Source organism: Nycticebus coucang, chromosome 4 (assembly GCF_027406575.1).
Source record: "Nycticebus coucang isolate mNycCou1 chromosome 4, mNycCou1.pri, whole genome shotgun sequence".
In the NCBI taxonomy this organism is placed as follows: domain Eukaryota; kingdom Metazoa; phylum Chordata; class Mammalia; order Primates; family Lorisidae; genus Nycticebus; species Nycticebus coucang.
In genome coordinates, this window is record NC_069783.1 from 52,455,153 (window position 1) to 52,473,210 (window position 18,058).

At 39.8% G+C, this 18,058-nt stretch overlaps 1 protein-coding gene and 1 pseudogene across 1 annotated transcript in view; both read right to left on the reverse strand.

Moving 5' to 3' along the window:
* The window catches only part of PSME4 (proteasome activator subunit 4), a 105,195-nt gene that overhangs the window by 5,189 nt on the left and 81,948 nt on the right, over positions 1-18,058 (reverse strand). The window contains exons 40-43 of the mRNA XM_053589913.1: positions 17,253-17,461; positions 15,545-15,630; positions 5,098-5,226; positions 2,347-2,502 (exon numbers count right to left, since the gene is read on the reverse strand). Coding sequence (XP_053445888.1) covers positions 2,347-2,502; positions 5,098-5,226; positions 15,545-15,630; positions 17,253-17,461 — 580 coding nt within the window. The remainder of the gene's footprint in view (positions 1-2,346; positions 2,503-5,097; positions 5,227-15,544; positions 15,631-17,252; positions 17,462-18,058) is intronic.
* LOC128584783 (probable inactive 1-aminocyclopropane-1-carboxylate synthase-like protein 2) lies at positions 5,574-7,418 on the reverse strand (annotated as a pseudogene).

The window sequence follows — 18,058 nt, forward strand, 5'->3', positions numbered from 1 at the left end:
AAGCCTTCCCCAACAAAAAAAAAAGACCAGTAAAAAGGCTTTGTGAATTCTGCTTAAATATTCACAAAAACATATGATAATTTGAAAAAACAAATGTTTTATTCTGTGTTCCTTCAGAAGTTTTTGTGTGCTTCATCATTAGCTTTTTAGGTATGTAATATTCTCTTTGCTGCTTTCATTATATTATCATATGAAATACATCAGAAAATGTTTTACTAAATACTTGGTTGTTAAGTATTTAGTCATTTTTATGTCAATTAATTTTATGTCATTTCCTATAAAGCTTATATACAATGATTTATTTTTGAACTCAGATATTGATTAGAATGCTTTCAACTTCTCACTACTATGCTATACTCTTATCTTTTTTAAGAGACAAGAGTTCTGCTCATCATCTAAGCTGAAGTGCAGTGACGCAATCATAGTTTACTACAACCTTGAGCCATCCTCTCAGCTCATTTTTGTGTTTTTAAAATGTTTTGTAGAGACAGGGTGTGGCTATGTTGTAGAGACAGGGTGTGGCTATGTTGCCCAGACTGGTCTTGAACTCCTTGGCCTACTAACGTGCTAGAATTATAGGTATGAGCTACTGTGCCTGGCATCTCAGGTATTAGTACTTCCTGTAATTTTTTCCCTATTTCAGTATATTTTCCTAAGATATAAGAGTTGGGATTAGTAGATGTGAAGACATAAACGTTTTATTGTTAATTTTATGGCTACTGGTTCCTTTTCTTTTTTTTTTTTTGAGACAGAGTCTCACTTTGTCACCCTCGATAGAGTGATGTGGTGTGTCATAGCTCACAACAACCTCAAACTCTTTGGCACAAATGATTCTCTTGCCTCAGCCTCCTGAGTAGCTGGGACTACAGGCACCTGCCACAATGCCCACTACTTTTAGAGACAGGGTCTTGTTTTTACTTACCCTGGTCTCAAACCTATGAGCTCAGGACAATCCACCTGCCTTGGCCACCCAGAGTGTTGCTTTTCAAAAAGATAATGCTAACATGCTCTGACCCAAAATTTAAACATTCACTACTAGTTACACCTTACCAACACTGGCCATCATCACTACGTATCTTTGTTTTAGTGAAAGGAAACACTAAGGACAGCTGAATTTGCCTTATTTTTAAAGTGTGCATTTCTCTGGTCATTGAGAGTTTAACTTTTCATTGTTTATAGCTTATGTCTTTATCTACATATGTTATTACATTACTACCACCCTTCCATAAAGTCTTAATGTTATGTATTAAACATTATGCTACAATGTTTAATATTCTTGTACTAGTCAGATTTGTTCATGACTTCATATGACATCTATTAACTTAAAGGCTCAGAAAGCCATCTCTGTTCAAAGTTCCTATAAATATTCCAATCCATTATCTACTAGTTTTTTTTAATTAAGAAGCAGGGGAGTGGGTGTTATTTCTTTACTATCTGGAATATATTGTAGAATGAGGTGTTCCCTAAAGTCTAGATAATATCTGATCCCAGAACATAAGAAATCTGAATAGGCTCATCAGGTAAGTGGAGGAATTTTCATTTCCAGTTTTTGATGAATAAAATCTGTTTTCAGTGCTTTCTAAAAAATAAACTACTGGGGGTATCCTACCACATGAAAATCCATGAAGTCCATTAAATAAGTAAAATTTTCACTAAAATTTTCAATTTTTCCCTCTAAGTACAATTTAAAAAGTTATATCTTATTCCATATTTATTGCAACATGCTTTTCTTACATTGGGCTTCATAAACTAACACACTATCTTTTTGTACAAAATATAATATAGCAAGTCGCCTTTAACTTCTCTACAACCTCAACCCCTCAAAAAACCAAAAGCCCCCAGCAATCCTATCTTAAGTCTACTGGAAATCACATCTATGTGTAGATTTTTACTTTCTTCAAATTACCTTCATACACATTCTCATTAGTTCTTTAAATGTCAGTAATAGCATAATTTATTTTCTTCTGTTGCCCAGGGAGTGCAGTGCCCCAACCATAGCTCACTGTAACCCCAACCTCCTGGTCTCAAGCAATCCCTGAGTGCTGTAATTAAAATAATTATACCCAATTTCGTAGTTAAGAAAACTTGGATACACAAGTGGTATTTGCCCAATTGCAAGGAGAATACAGAATAAAAACATGCCTAGTTCTTTTTTCCATTTGTATTATAGGAAATCATGACTAAGATATCAAACTATTCACTTAGGGCTATGTTAAAATTAAGCAGTTACTTTTAATAATTTATATTTTAACGAAACACACCCTAACAGTATACAAATACTTTGTAAAAGGGGAACCATGATGGTTTTTTAAATTGAGTTTCCATTTTCTATAACTTAAATTTTACCTCTAGTTGTTCATCCTCCAAAAGACTTATAACCAGCCACCTGATATCTTTAACAGCATCTTCATTGTTGAGGAAAATAAAGAGGTTATAGAATACCATGGTCTGGAGGTAGGTCAAAACTGTGTATCTCGCATGCCAAGAACTGCTTCTTGCTGTCTGTGAATGAAAAATATAACAATAAAAACAATACTGACAAAAACATGAGATGACAGATCATACACACAAATAATGCAATATTCTAACTTAGCTCTACTTTTTTTTTTTTGAGACAAAGTCTCACTATGTCACCCTCAGTAGAGTGCCGTGGCATCACAACTCTTGGGCTTAAGCGATTCTCTTGCCTCAGCCTCCCAAGTAGCTGGGACTACAGGCACGTGCCACAACGCCTGGCTATTTTTTTGTTGCTGTCGTCATTGTTGTTTAGCTGGCCCGGGTTGGGTTCAAACCCGCCAGCCCTGGTACATGTGGCCAGCGCCATAACGTGAGCCTAGTTCTACTTTCAAGGTATAGTTTGGGCAAGTTTATCTTATACTTCCTTCTAGATAAAAGGTTGAATGAGCTATTTCAGTAAATGTTAGTTATTCAGACTGTGTGATGGCTCAGAGTAAAGGGAAGAGAACACAGAGTCAATTTTAGAAGAAAGAACTAGTCATGATTAATGCTTTTCTTTTTTTTTAAACACAGCCTCAAGCTGTTGCCCTGGGTAGAGTGCTGTAGCATCACAGCTTACAGCAACCTCAACCTCCTGGGCTCAAGTGATTCTCCTGCCTTCGCCTCCCAAGTAGCTGGGACTACAGGTGCCCGCCACAATGCCTGGCTAGTTTTTTGGTTGTAGTTGTCATTGTTGTTTGGCAGGCCCGGGCTGGATTCCAACCCGCCAGCTCAGGTGTATGTGGCTGGTATCTTAGCCGCTTGAGCCACAGGCACCGAGCCGATTAATGCTCTTAACTTTTCCAAGGACTATACATTTTCTTATTTTACTTTTGGCAGCAGCAGATATTTTTAAAAATATAGTAGAAGCTCTGTAAGCTGACCACCCAAGAGAGTGTAACAAACTGGTCGACATAAGGAACTTTATCTACTGTATTGACATATACATGTAGTGTTTGTCTGGTCTACGAAAATTAGGTCAACTTAAGGAGGTGGTCCTTACAAGCGTACATGTGAAACTTACTAAATGTAGAATATAAATGTCTTAATACAGTAACTAAGAAAATGCCAGGAAGGCTATGTTAACCAGTGTGATAAAAATATGTCAAATGGTATATAAAACCAGTGTATGGTGCCCCATGATTGCATTAATGTACACAGCTATGATTTAATAAATAAAGAAAAAAATAAGATAAAGTAGGTGGAAAGGTTTTGGACAATTTAATATTTAATGTCATACAGAAGTAGCGAGCTAATATTGTTGCTGAAAATCACCCTGCTGCAATTTCAATAATATTAAATGCATTTGTTATCTAAAAAAAAAAAAGGAGGTGGTCAACTATGGAGGTTCTACAGTACATCTTAAAAGAGGCAGGGACTTGCTATGTTGTCCAGGATGGTCTCAAACTCATGGCCTCAAATGATGTGCCTACACTGGCCTCCCAAAATGCTAGGATTATAGCCATGAGCTATGCACCTGACCATGGTCTCAAAAGCAAATGATTAAGAACTACTAAATTCCACTACAAAAAAATATCATTTAAAATCTGAAAGCTGGGCAGCACCTGTGGCTCAGTGAGTAGGGTGCCAGCCCCATACACTGAGGGTGGCAAGTTCAAACCCGGCCCTGGCCGAACTACAACAAAAAAATAGCTAGGCGTTATGGCAGGCGCCTATAGTCCCAGCTACTCAGGAGGCTGAGGCAAGAGAATTGCCTAAGCCCAGGAACTGGAGGTTGCTGTGAGCAGTGTGATGCCAGGGCACTCTACTGAAGGCAATAAAGTGAGACTTTGTCTCTACCAAAACAAAACAAAACAAACAAAAAAAAAATCGAAAAGCTGGCTGGGTGTGGTGGCTTATACTTATAATCCTAGCACTCTCAGAGGCCAAGTTGGTGAATTCAGGAGTTTGAGACCCTTGTCTCTACTAAAAATAGGGAAAAAAAGAAAAAAAATGCTGGGTATCAGCCCCGCTACTTGGGAGGCTGAGGTAAGGGGATTGCCTGAGTCCAACAGTTTGACGTTGCTGTGAGTTATGATGCCACGGCACTCTACCCAGAGTGATGGAGTAAGACTTGGTCTCAAAAAAAAAAAAAACCCAAAAAAACCAACAAACCGGAAAGCTGTGGGAACATGTCCATTTTTATATTATATAACACATGTATGTCCTAGATAAAGCTGACCATGTTACAGTATACTAACAGTGCAGCCAGAAAATATATAATCACTACAGTTCTCCCTAGCATAGACCAGGAAATAGAAGTAAATAAAATAAAAGGGAAATAGTAAAAGGGAACCATGAACCCCTCCCTTATAAGTACTTCGTATCCAAGGCACTTCGATAATTAGCTATTTTTCACCTAAATTAATTTTTGGCCTGGGTGACTTGCCCAAGGTCATAGAGGTTGGCGGGAGAGCCAGGTACAGAATCTAGGTCTGTTCCTTTGGTCAATTTTTATTTCTTCTCCTATATTAAAAGAATAGTCAAAACAAAAACAAAACTTAAGTACTGTGTGCACTATGGCGACCTTGATAATATTCTAAGAATGGCAAACCAAAAATGCTCACTGGAAGACGTAAATATTATAATATGCACTCTTACTTGTTTTAGCACCTGAAGTACCAAAGGCACTTGATGAGGGTAAAGCAACCCCTGAGACATCAGTGATAAACATAACTTTGCATCTCTTTTCAGCTCATCATAGCTATTGTCATTTTCCACTGGGGCAATCTAAAAAACAAAAATGCAAAGACAGACACAAATTAAAAAACAACTGCCAGTAAGTACAAAAGCACTGTGCATGAAAGATACATTTTACTTTTACCAACTTCTATGGAAACTTACAGCCATGCACAACACTAGAATAGTGTAATGAACCCCCTCAAGCCTCTTTATCACTTCAATAATGACAAACTCAAGGATTATCTTTCATTTCTTTTTTCACTCACTTTCCCACAACTAAATTATTTGAAACAAATCTCAGACATATGTTTTCCATAAATATATTATGCTATCTCTAAAAGGTCTCTTTAAAAAAAACTACACATAAAACTTCATTGGAGGTCCAATATAAAATATTCAGCAGTGCTCAAATTTCCCAAATTACTGCATTAATGTTATTATAATTTTTTAAGAGAATATAGAATTTATTAGATATAAAAGTTAGACCATTTAAATATGGGCCTGCAAGCTTCCTTTATCCCCCCAAGTGCCTGCCTTCTCACCCCTACCCCCAAAAAAAACATTTTGCATGAACACTGATTAGCAAAGACTAAAAAGACACAAAGCTTCCAAACATGGCAGATGCTCAGTTGAATGAGGTTGATGACCAGGTCAGACGAGACCATTCCTGGAGGAGCCCACTGTTTCCTTCACTGCAGCACCAGTTCAACACCCAACCTTCTGGACCAGAGACCCAGACATCAGTGGCTTCCTGAGCAGTGATGACAACCTACTCTTTCATGGCATTCTCCAGATGCCTTGCTCTCCAAAGCTGCTTGTGATCCTGGAGCACCTGACAGAACCGAAGCATGGCTAGCTTTAGCCGGAGGGGATTTTCTGCAAAGACGAGGCAGAACCAGGCAGGCTCATTACACATGTAGGCTTTGCCACAGGGGAGAATCAGCTTGCTGTCCAGGTAGTGGCCATGGAGGAGCACTTCTTCCTCAAACGTACCCGGGTCCCGGTACTTTTTCAAGTTGATCCAGACACGGAGGCCAGAACCATGATAGAGAAAGGGGATCTTCAGCTCCTTCAGCTTGATATCGATGTATCTGTGAGCATTCTGCAGCCGGGAGTGATTGGTGGGCAGGTGCACTCTGTCGATCCATTCACTGTCACGGAGCAGTTGAGACAGTTTGTGCTGGGTGATGCCAGAGGCACTGTGGAGGTAGCCAAAGGAGCCCACAGCAGAGGCCACCTCCTTGTTGTGGGTATACAGAGCTCCAAAGCAGAAGCCGGAGATGCAGAAATCCATACTGGTGCCCCAGAATACATCGGTCCTGTTGGGATCGAGAAAACTTTCTATGCTCAGAACACTGTGGAATATGATAGATTCATCAAACACAGACAGCAAGTAAATCTCATTATGATCACATGCAGGTTATATTTCTCAGCAAATTTCAGGTATTCCATCAGCGAGTCTCAGGAACAGATGTCACCCAGAGGGTTCTGAGGACTGGTAAGCATGAGGCCTCTGATCTTTTCCCCTTACTTTTAGCTTCAAGCAGGGCTTGCTCCAATTTGTCCACAGTGTGCTGGAAAGGACAGGTGCTTGCCTAAGTGATCTCCCTTTCCAGGTGAACAGGACTCAGTTCGACTTTTGCACACAGGCGAGAGCTAAAGGCAAAGCCACCATAGAAGGGAGTGGGAGACCAGAAAGGCCTTCCCAGGATCACACAGAGAAGACAGAGCAGCAGCCATGTGAAACCACCACATTTTCTAGATCGAGTTGGACAGGTGCCCCGCAGTAGGAGGTTAGGAACTGGGCCACCTCTTCCACAGGAACAGCTGCCCCCTCCATTTGGGATACTGTGGCAGGACGTCCTCACTGCAGTTCGTGTCACTCTGACACAACCTTTCAATCACCAGAGCAATGTAGAGCTTGTTCTCACTAGTGCCAAAGTTAATGAAGCCCACGGTGTTCTTGTCCTGGTGGAACTTGTCTCCTTGGTAGGCACTATAGTCCCAGAAGCTCGAGTGGTATAAGACAAAGATATCAGCCCCATGGCTTGACAGGTCATGGCTGACAAAAGCAGGTTCAAAGTCGCTTAGCTTAGGGGAATGAGCAGCTCAGGCTGCCTGGATAGTTGGGCCCTCTGCCCACTTCTGACCTCATTCCTGGAGTCCACAGAAGGGAGATACACGTGGCATTCTAGGCCACTTGTGGCCCCAGACTATAAGAAGTTGACCATCTTGCACATTAAGTGGTCCAGGTAGCCTCCCTGCTTATGGGTAGATCGGTTATATTTCTCAGCAAACCGAAGAGAAGTATGCCTTCTCTTCTTCCAGCTGGTAGTTGCCTCTGTCTGGTCACTTTCGGCTGAATGAAGTGCTTCTCTACCAGGCGCTGTAAATGCAGCAGCATCATTAGTAACTGGTGGCAGATGCCCTGGTCTTTGAGGACATGGCTTGGCTTCTGGTCACAGGGCACAGAGCAGGTGACTGACTGGTGGCTCATACTCCAGGTATTTATGTTGGCCTTAGCAGCCTGGCTGGAGCCCTGTCTCTGTCTTTGCTGGTATCTTCTCCAACCTAAAACCCTGCACCCCAGGAAAGTGCTCTTGACTGTCAGGGCTCCGAGACCTGCTCCACCACCTCCTCACTAAATTGGTCCCATTAGGTCCTGTAAATCAGCTATTAGATGTACAGGTTTGATTTTTATTGAAGTTTGGTTGTTTGGATGCAGCATAAATAGTGATGTGTATTTCCTTCAGTGATACTTAGTATACTCCTTCTGTGATAATCCATTATAAAAACAGGTTTGCAAAATGGCCATTCCTTCTTCTTTGTTAAGTAGAATACTTATATATAGAAAAGCTTTTCCTCATTCAGAATGATCTCCCTCCTGGCCTCCAAAAATTATGAACTAATTATGAACTAATGAATTTCAACAAATCTGATGGCTTTAATCCACTGTAGTTACTCTTCATACTAGTGCTCATTCTTCTCCTTTATCTACTAGTGAGCCTCCTCAGGGTGGCTCTTGAGTCCTTCAATGCAACTGTATGTAGCACCCCTGGTTTCTGACATAAGATGACCTGTGCATTTCTTGCTCCATACCCAAAATCAGCCATTTCTCTAAGGAGCTGTGATTCTTTTAGTGAGAAATGATATTCAGAAACCATAATCTGGGCACAAAAAGTATTCATCATTATCAGTTGCTCAGTGTTTTGGGGCTCAATGAACAGAGGTAGGAAATCAGCACACTTTCTGCAAAGAAATACATCAGGGTGGGGAACAGTTTCATGTTGGAACAGTTTCATGTTCCGCATTAATTTAACTGTAATCAAATAAGGTTGAATTCAAGAATTTCAATTAGATACACCTCAAAATGTACATTATTTTGGTCAGAGACTTCTGTTTCGGAACTGTGGACAGCAAGATGTCTTTAGGAAATGCCAAAATTGGGCACCCTGCCCCCAATTTCAAAGCCACAGCTATTATGCCAGGTGGTCAGTTCAAAGATATCAGCCTACCTGATTACCAAGTGCCCATCGATCCACGAATGGATTAATAAATTGTGGTATATGTACACCATGGAATATTATGCAGCCTTACATGGATGAAGCTGGAACATATTCTTCTTAGTAAAGTATCTCAAGAATGGAAGAAAAAGTATCCAATGTACTCAGCCCTACTATGAAACTAATTTATGGCTTTCATATGAAAGCTACAACCCAGTTATAACCTAAGAATATGGGGAAGGGGGAGAGGGAGAGGAGGAAGGGGGGTGGCTGGGTGGAGGGAGGGTGATTGGTGGGATTATACCTGTGGTGCATCTTACAAGGGTACATGTGAAACTTAGTAAATGTAGAATATAAATGTCTTAACACAATAACTAAGAAAATGCCAGGAAGGCTATGTTAACCAGTGTGATGAAAATGTGTCTACAAAACCAGTGTATGGTGCCCCATGATCGCATTAATGTACACAGTTATGATGTAATAATAAAAAAATAATAAATGACGAAGAAAAAAAAAATACGTGCTCTTCTTTCACCATCTTGACTTCACCTTTGCCCCATGGAGACTGTTGCTTTCAGTGAAACTCAACTGCCAAGTGATTGGTGCTTCTGTGGATTCTTACTTCTGTCACCTGGCAGGGATCCACACATCTGAGAAACAAGGAAGACTGGGACCCATGAACATTCTCTGGTATTAACCGTGCCACTGCACATTAGGGGGTCTTAATATGACAAAGGCATCTCGTTCGGGGGCCTCTTTAACACTGATGATAAGGGTAGACCCTTCAGTAGACCCCTGTGAATGGCTGCTCTGTGGATGAGACTCTGAGACTCGCTCAGGCCTGCCAGTTCACTGACAAACACAGGGAAATGTGCCCACCTGGCTGGAAGCCTGGCAATGATACCATAAAGCCTTATGTCCATAAGATCAAAGAATATGTCTACAAAGCAGAAATGAGTACTGGACTATTTCAGTGCTGGGCTGCAGTGGCAGCCCTGAGGACAAAACTGCTTTTGTACTTTTTTATCATGGGTAAAACGCAAGATTTAGATTCAGACAAGATGTGGTATATTACAGGACAGGCCTTTTCTACAGGGGTTGGGGAGCTCAGCCTTTCTTCCTTTGATGGGAAATGGCTTGAGTTGTGTTGTGGGGCAGGCCTTCTGGTTTGTAGGATGGGTAGAGGTCATTAACCCATTATCGATCCTTTGCAGTTTCTATTAAACTTGAACTGAAACCCCCCAAAAGTATATTATTTGTAGAAAATTAAGTTCTACTAGATTCAATAAATTACTGAATAATTTCAAAAAATAAAAACTTTGTTAATTTTCTTTCGAAGTTACAGTGACTTTGTTGCCTCTGCTTTTTGCTGGAAAGCGTTTGAATTATTTGGTTGTAACATGAAGGTGTTAGGTTAGGCAGTTAGACAGACAAGAGCAGGATGGACAGTGGATGCAGTTAGGCTATTCTGCACTGGCTAGGGTCAGGCTGGTGTGAGTTGTCATGGGATCATAGTCATTTCAAAATTTTACACGTGTTGGCCACCTCTTTGTAAAATTTTGGAATGAATATTTTGGAAATAAAGGTACATTTAGCTACAATTTCCCATATTACCTATGTATGGCGACTTTAGGGGCTACTTATGGGACACGCTGTGTACCGCCTGCAGATGATGACTCTGTAGCAACTGGAATAATTCACACTACAGGTATCTCAACTATAGGATGTACCATAGTTTATTTAACCAAACCCTCCCTAGAGTCACTAGATATTTGAATTATTCTAGTCTTTTGCTTTTGAAATAGTGCTACAACATATATCTGATGGGCACAGACATTTCATATATTCACCAACATATCTCTGGAATAGAAAAGTAGAAATGCATTGCCATGAGAATGGGAATGCCTGTGTACTTTGCTACACACTGCCCCACACCCCTATGCATTACTTATTTCCCCAAAGACTCAGCATTGGAGTATGATCAAACATCTGGGTTTTTGCCGACACAACAGGTGAAAAACCTCAGTATGAATTTAATTTGCAAAGAAATTAATTTTCTCTAAAATATCAAGGATTGTATCAACTTAGGTGAACAGTCAAAACTAAGAACCACTAAATTTCTTTGCATACACATAACAAATGGGAACTTAATCATGACTTTGCCATGACAAAACTGTTTTCCCCTACCAAACTTTTTAGATAGGCTCCTCTGGGCCCTCTTTGTAACTAGGTCTCATCCGTGGGCTCTGCTTTTGCCCTGCAGAGCCCAGTTTTAGCAAGACTCTTGCTAATTCAGGCTTTATTTTTTATTTCTAATTAATAAAAATTAGATAAAATAAAAATTAGCTCACAGTGTCTGAATTTTTAAGGTAAAGCCTAAGTTGTAGTTGTGTCCTTCACACAGGAAGTGTGCCCTATACCCACACGTTGTTCCTGCTCCAAAGGAACCTGCTGAGCCCCTCCCTATTAATTCAGTTCCACCCATGATATCTACTCAAATTCCTCATCACACACCCTTGGTAGTTGATTACCTTCTTCTGTCTTGCCCACAGATTCTGTTAAGTTGGTTTGGGAAAAATCCCCTTACCTCTGAAGTCTCCGAATACAGTTTTCCTTACAGTTTTAATAAATGTCAGAAGAATCTGTCCAGGGGTTGATAAAAATAATATTCCTCAGCAAACTTGGCAAAACAAGACTTTCCCCTATTGATGAAAACAACAAACTACAAGGGCACATTTCCTTTTTATTTTTTTGAAACACTCTTATTCTTTGCCTTCAGTAGAGTGCCATGTCATCATCACAGCTCACGGTGTGCTTGAGTGATCCTCTTGCCATAGCCTCCCGAGTAGTTGATACTACTGGCCCCCACCACAATTCCTGGCTAGTTTTTCTTTCTTTTTTGAAACACAGTCTCACATTGTTGCCCTGGGTATATGCTGTGGCGTCACAGTTCACAGCAACCTCAAATTCTTGGGCTCAAGCAATTCTCCTTCCTCTGCCTCCCAAGTAGCTGGGATTACAGGCGCCTGCCACAACGCCCAGCTATTTTTTGGTTGCAGCTAGCATTGTTGTTTGGTGGGCCCGGACTGGATTTGAACCCGCCAGCTGAGGTGTATATGGCTGGCGCCTTAGCCGCTTGAGCCACAGGCGCCAAGCTTCATAAATTATTCTTAATCATTAACAAATAACTGTAGAAAATCAACATCGGGAGAAACACAAGCAACTATGTACAATGGCTCTCTGTGGGGTGTAGATACACAATTATAATCAGTCTAGATTCTTTATGAGCCTATTCTACTTTTATAAACTGACAATAATTTTAAGATATGTATAAAAATAAGATCAATAGTAGATTGTGGTTTATGAATTTTTCAACTTTCTAAATTTTTAAATAGGCATTTACTTCATTTATAATAGAAAAACTAAATCCATATAGTCACTGAAAATCTGCACAAACCAAACCTTCTCTGTCTGTTGAACCTTTATCTTCCTAAACTCTGAACACTGGTTCAATCCTTGAACTTCTTTTATCCATGTACACCCTAGTCTCATGGTTTTAAATACCATTTATATGCTGATGACACCAAAGTTTGTTACCACGAGGCTGAACTACTTCCCTGAACGCCAAGTGTTTGCTCATTATCTTCACCTTTAAGCATTACCACATTATAAGCGTCTTCACTGCTAAGTACTATAAACCTCTCAAATATGTTCAGAAAAGGATTTCTTTTCTTTTTGTTTTTTTAATTAAATCATAGCTGTGTACATTATGTAATCATGGGGTACAATGTGCTGGTTTTACATACAGTTCCAAATGTTTTCATAAAACTGGTTAAAATAGCCTTTGTGGCATTTTCTTAGTTATTGTGTTAAGACATTTATATTCTACATTTACTAAGTTTCACATGTACCCTTGTAAGACGCACGGTAGGTGTGGTCCCACCAATTACCCTCCCTCCACCCATCTTCCCCCTTCCCTCCCCTCCCTTTTCCCCCCATATTCTTGGGCTATAATTGGTTTCATAGTAGGGCTGAGTACATTGGATACTTTTTCTTCCATTCTCGAGATACTTTGCTAAGAAGAATATGTTCTAGCTCCATCCTTGTAAACATGTAAGAGGTAAAGTCTCTTTCTTTCTATAAGGCTGCAAAATATTCCACGATATAGATATACCACAGTTTATTAATCCATTCATGGGTCGATGGGCACTTGGGCTTCTTCCATGACTTAGCAATTATGAATTGGGGTGCAATAAACATTCTGGTACAAATATCTTTGTTATAATGTGATTTTTGGTCTTCTGGGTATAAACCTAGTAGAGGAATTATAGGATCGAATGGCAGGTCTATTTTTAGATCTCTAAGTGTTCTCCAAACATCTTTCCATAAGGAACGTGTTAGTTTGCATTCCCACCAGCAGTGTAGAAATGTGCCCTTTTCTCCACATCCACGCCAACATCTCTGGTCTTGGGATTTTGTGATATGCGCTAATCTTACTGGAGTTAGATGACATCTCAAAGTAGTTTTGATTTGCATTTCTCTGATAATTAAGGATGATGGGCATTTTTTTCATGTCTTTAGGCCACGTGCCTGTCTTCTTCAGAGAAGTTTCTCTTCAAGTCCCTTGCCTGACCTGAGATGGGATCACTTGTTCTTTTCTTGCTAATACGTTTGAGTTCTCTGTGGATTCTGGTTATTAAACTTTTGTCAGAGACATACCCTGCAAATATCTTCTCCCATTCTGAGGGCTGTCTGCTTGCTTTACATACTGTGTTCTTGGCTGTGCAGAAGCTTTTTAGTTTAGTCAGGTCCCAGTAGTGTATTTTTGAAGCTGCTTCAATTGCCTGGGGGTGGGTGGGTGGGTGGGGGTCCTCCTCATAAAATATTTGCCCAGGCCGATTTCTCTAAGAGTTTTCCCTGAACTTTTTTCCAGTATTTTATGTCTTAAGTTTAAATCTTTAATCCAGTGAGAGTCTATCTTAGTTAATGGTGAACGGTGTGAGTCCAGTTTCAGTCTTCTACAGGTTGCCAGCCAGGTTACCCAGCACCATTTGTTAAATAGGAAATCTTTTCCCCACTGAATGTTTTTAATTGGCTTGTCAAAGATCAAATAACAGTAAGTAGCTGGGTTCATCTCTTGGTTCTCTGTTCTGTTTCATACATCTACCTCTCTGTTATCAGAAAAAACCTTGAGTAGCCAAGACATTACTCAGAAATAAAAACAAAGCAGGAGAAATCACGCTACCAAACCTCAGACTATACTATAAATCAATAGTGATCAAAACAGAAAAGGATTTCTGATCTCTTCTCAAACTACTTCTGGCTTCTCCCATGGCTTAGTAAACAAGCGTCTTTTTTTTTTTTTTTTTTTAATTTCAGGTTACATCATTTGTGTTTTTAAGGTACAGTCCAAAGTTTTCAGTTGCAGTTGTGTCCTTCACCCTGTGAGTGTGCCACATACCCCCACATTGTGCCTCACAGATGGGAACTAAACAAGCTTCTTTTAAACTCTTCTCTGTCTTCACATTCTGCACATCTATTTGTGTGCTGTATGTAATGCCTTTGTACCTCAGACCCTGTTACCATCATGGCCTAATGCATATCCCTAACCTCAATATTAGCATATCCAGATGAGATGCTAGGCATGTCACAAGCAACTCAAGTAGTATAACTTTCTAATGATTGAATTTTTCTAAGTTTCGAGTAGATTCTCATCATCCTTCTACCAACCTCACTCTCACATTACATACATGTTTTTGAGTGTTAAGAAAAGGGGTGGAACTCTAGCTATCCTAAGAATCACCACATATTACCAACTTACAAAAAAATAAGGTTATGTTCTATATCCACTAGGTATTGACAGAGGAAAACTATTTCAGCACCACTGCCCTAAAGACAAATCCTATCTACCAAAGACCTACAGATCAGAAGGACACATACATTAATAGATAACATTCACTTTTATATCCCCAAAGATCCCACAAGTATTCATGGTGCTCTTAGAAGTACTGTAGTAGTGAAATCCTTGAAAGCTACTGATAAATTTATCTTTTTGAAATTTCCTAAAGATAAAAGTGTACTGCAAGAAATCAAAGTTTAGCATGCCATTTATTAATAAACCATAAGGGCCCTCCTCCTTAAATGATGATAACCGTACTGACCAACAATTGCTAAGTAACGGTGATATTTGTACTGAGCCTTCCAAATGTTCAGTTTGACTAGATTGTTTTCCTAACCATAGCCAACCATTTCATGATCGCAAACTATAATTTTGGAAATTAATAAGCCAATGCGTGACCTTGGTTTCATCCCCTGAGGAAGATGAGTATATTAAAATCACCTTAGGTTATTGCTTTTCACTAATAAAATTTCAATGCCATTTTATGCTACCAGAGGCAAATGGCTTCCTATAGATATTAATGATAAACGGTTATAGAACCAACACTGTAAAATGAACACAGCCTGCAGAACATTTCCATTTTTAGATTCAGTATATGTTGAATAAAAAAGTAAGAAATGACTGTATTGAAAAATTTCATGTTGGCTTTTCTCTTAACTACCAGTATTTTCTCTAAATTGCAATCATCCAGAAACTATATAGCTATCAGTGAAACAATGTCTATCTACAAAATGCTCATGTTTTTTTCAAGATCCTGCTCTCGTCTAGTATTAAAAAGGAAACTTCAACAAAAACTGACTATTAAACCACTATCACTTAATGACATTCTGTGACTGTTCTAAATCTTAGAGACCAAAATTTATGCACTGTCTGAAAAATCTATCAACCACCAGATGACAAACATAAAATCCTCTCTCTTCCAGGTCAGAAGGGGACGCATTCTTCATTTCAGCCATAACCTTACCTTAAAAAACAAAGGTAGAAGCTGAAGTTGTTCTGTGACTGCTGTAGAAAAGGATCTTCCTGCACTTGCCATCAGCCACTTCAATACTATTTGAAAATAAATACAAAGATTAAATAAATCTTTGCTTTCAGTTAGAGACCACAGAATATGATAATGCTAGTGTCAGTCAGCCACTCTGATAGCTTTTGTCTGTATTACTTCATAAATTACACACTGATTGGTCAGCAATGTAACAGGATCCATAATTAATGATGTCAACAGGGAATTGAAGCCACTCCGCAAGAATAAATCCACAAATTAACTTATAGGCCATCAAATACCCACACTGAATACAAATTAAAACTAGCCTTTAATAACCTTAACATAGCTAAAATAATGATTAAGTGATTTATACATAGAATCCTTGAAAAAAATTTCAGATATAAAAACGACAGGACATCCCCAATAAACTAAAACAACTTTGAGAAAGTTAGAGGACTTATCTTTCCTGATTTCAAAACTATAACACAGCTACCATAATTAACAGTGTGGTACTGGCATAAAGACAGGAATGTAAATGGAACAGAAAAGGGCAGCGCTGGCGGCTCAAAGGAGTAGGGCGCCAGCCCCATACGCCAGAGGTGGTGGGTTCAAACCCAGCCCTGGCCAAAAGCTGCAAAAAACCCCAAAAGAACAAAAAAACAAAAAGAAACTTCATGAAATTCCATCTGGCAATGATTTCCAAGGTCATAAAAAAGATAATAGAGAAAGGAGACTGCCAACGAAGCAAGCACAAGGGACAGGAAAACCCTTCGGGGAATGCCCCCACAGAGGAGGCCTGGGAAGAAGTTCCAAAGGAAGAGACACAGGGACTGGTCATAGGAGGAACCACATCAGTCTCTGCAGTAAAGAGAGTTTCAAGAGTAGGTCTGAGGTCAAAATTACCTTTCCATGCTGAAAGGAACCCATCAAATCAGAAAATTTGATGTTCATCAGTGACTGCAATTGCCATTTGTTGCATTTTGGGTTTTGTTCTTTTTTTGAGACAAAGTCTCACTATGTCACCCTGGTAGAGTGCCGTGGCATCATCACAGCTCACAGCAACCTCAAACTCTTGGGTTCAAGCAATTCTCTTGCCTCAGCCTCCCACGTAGCTGGGACTATAGGCGCCCATCACGATACCTGGCTCTTTTTTTGGTTAAAACTATAAATTTTATACTACACATGTAGTAGAATCTCCATAGCTCACCACCTTCTTAAGTTGACCAGACATGTATCACATGGAAGTTCCTTATGCTGACCACCTCCATATGATGACCAGTTTGTTACAGCCCCACGGGTGGTCAAATTTAGAGGTTCTACTATATTTCATCATAATAAAAAAAGGGGGGGGCCAAGCATGGTGGCTCATGCCTGTAATCCCAGCACTTTGGGAGGCCAGGAATGTGGGATCAGCCTGGGTAAGAGAATGAGACCCCATCTCCACAAAAAAGTTTTAAAAATTAATCAGGTGTGATGGGGCATGACTAGGTAGTCCTAGCTGATCGGGAGGCTGAGGCAGAAGGATCCCTTGAGCCCAGGCTTTGAGGTTCCAGTAAGCTGTGACGGTGCCACTATACTCTAGCCTGGGTGACAAACTGAGACCTTCTTTTTAAAAATAAAAAAACCACATAAGATCATCAAAATAGATGTGTTCTGAAGTGATATTCTACTCATTTTAGCGACTCACTGGTTTTTAAGAGTTTAATGCCCTGGGTTCGTTCATCTTCTTCACCAATTCCATTTTCTTCCATAACATGGTTCTGAATTTCTTCATCCACATCCATGAGCGGTTTCAATTTCTCTAGAATGCGAGCAGTAAACTCAGGGACACAAGGAGATTTTGTTGGCGCGGTATTTGGCAAAGAAACATCTATCATGAATATGTAGGTCAGCACACTATAAAATAAAATATATGACAGAAAGAAGAGATCCCACATTATCAATAAAATTGAGGTTCAAAAGTTATGAGCCAATCAAAGTAAACTATTCCAGATCAATTCTTAGACAGGGTCTCAGAGAGTCTGTGACTTGTGTAAAAGAAGTGTTATAATTATCAGGTATTCAAACTAGGATGTATAGCCTGGAAAATATAGAAAGACTCCATAGCCACAATTTTTTTTTTTTAATTAGCTATGTGTGGTGGCAAGAACCCACAGTCCTAGAGAGGCTGAGGCAGGAAGATTTCCTGAGCCCAGGAGTTCCAGGTTGCAGTGAGCAGTGATCGTGCCACTGCACTCCAGCCTGGTGAAGACGAACAAAACACACAAAACACACAAAAACCCCCAAGGTGCAGAGACTGCTCACCTATGAGTTCTGAGCACACCACACACCACTGAGTTAGTTTACATTCAGAATGTGCAGTCTTGTTTCCCACAGCACCATAGGAAACAAAATTTGAGGGAAAACATGCCGTGAAACTCCTTGATGCTCCTTGACTAGCGTGTATTATATTAAAATTTTTTAGAAATGACTCAGGAGGTACACCACAGCACA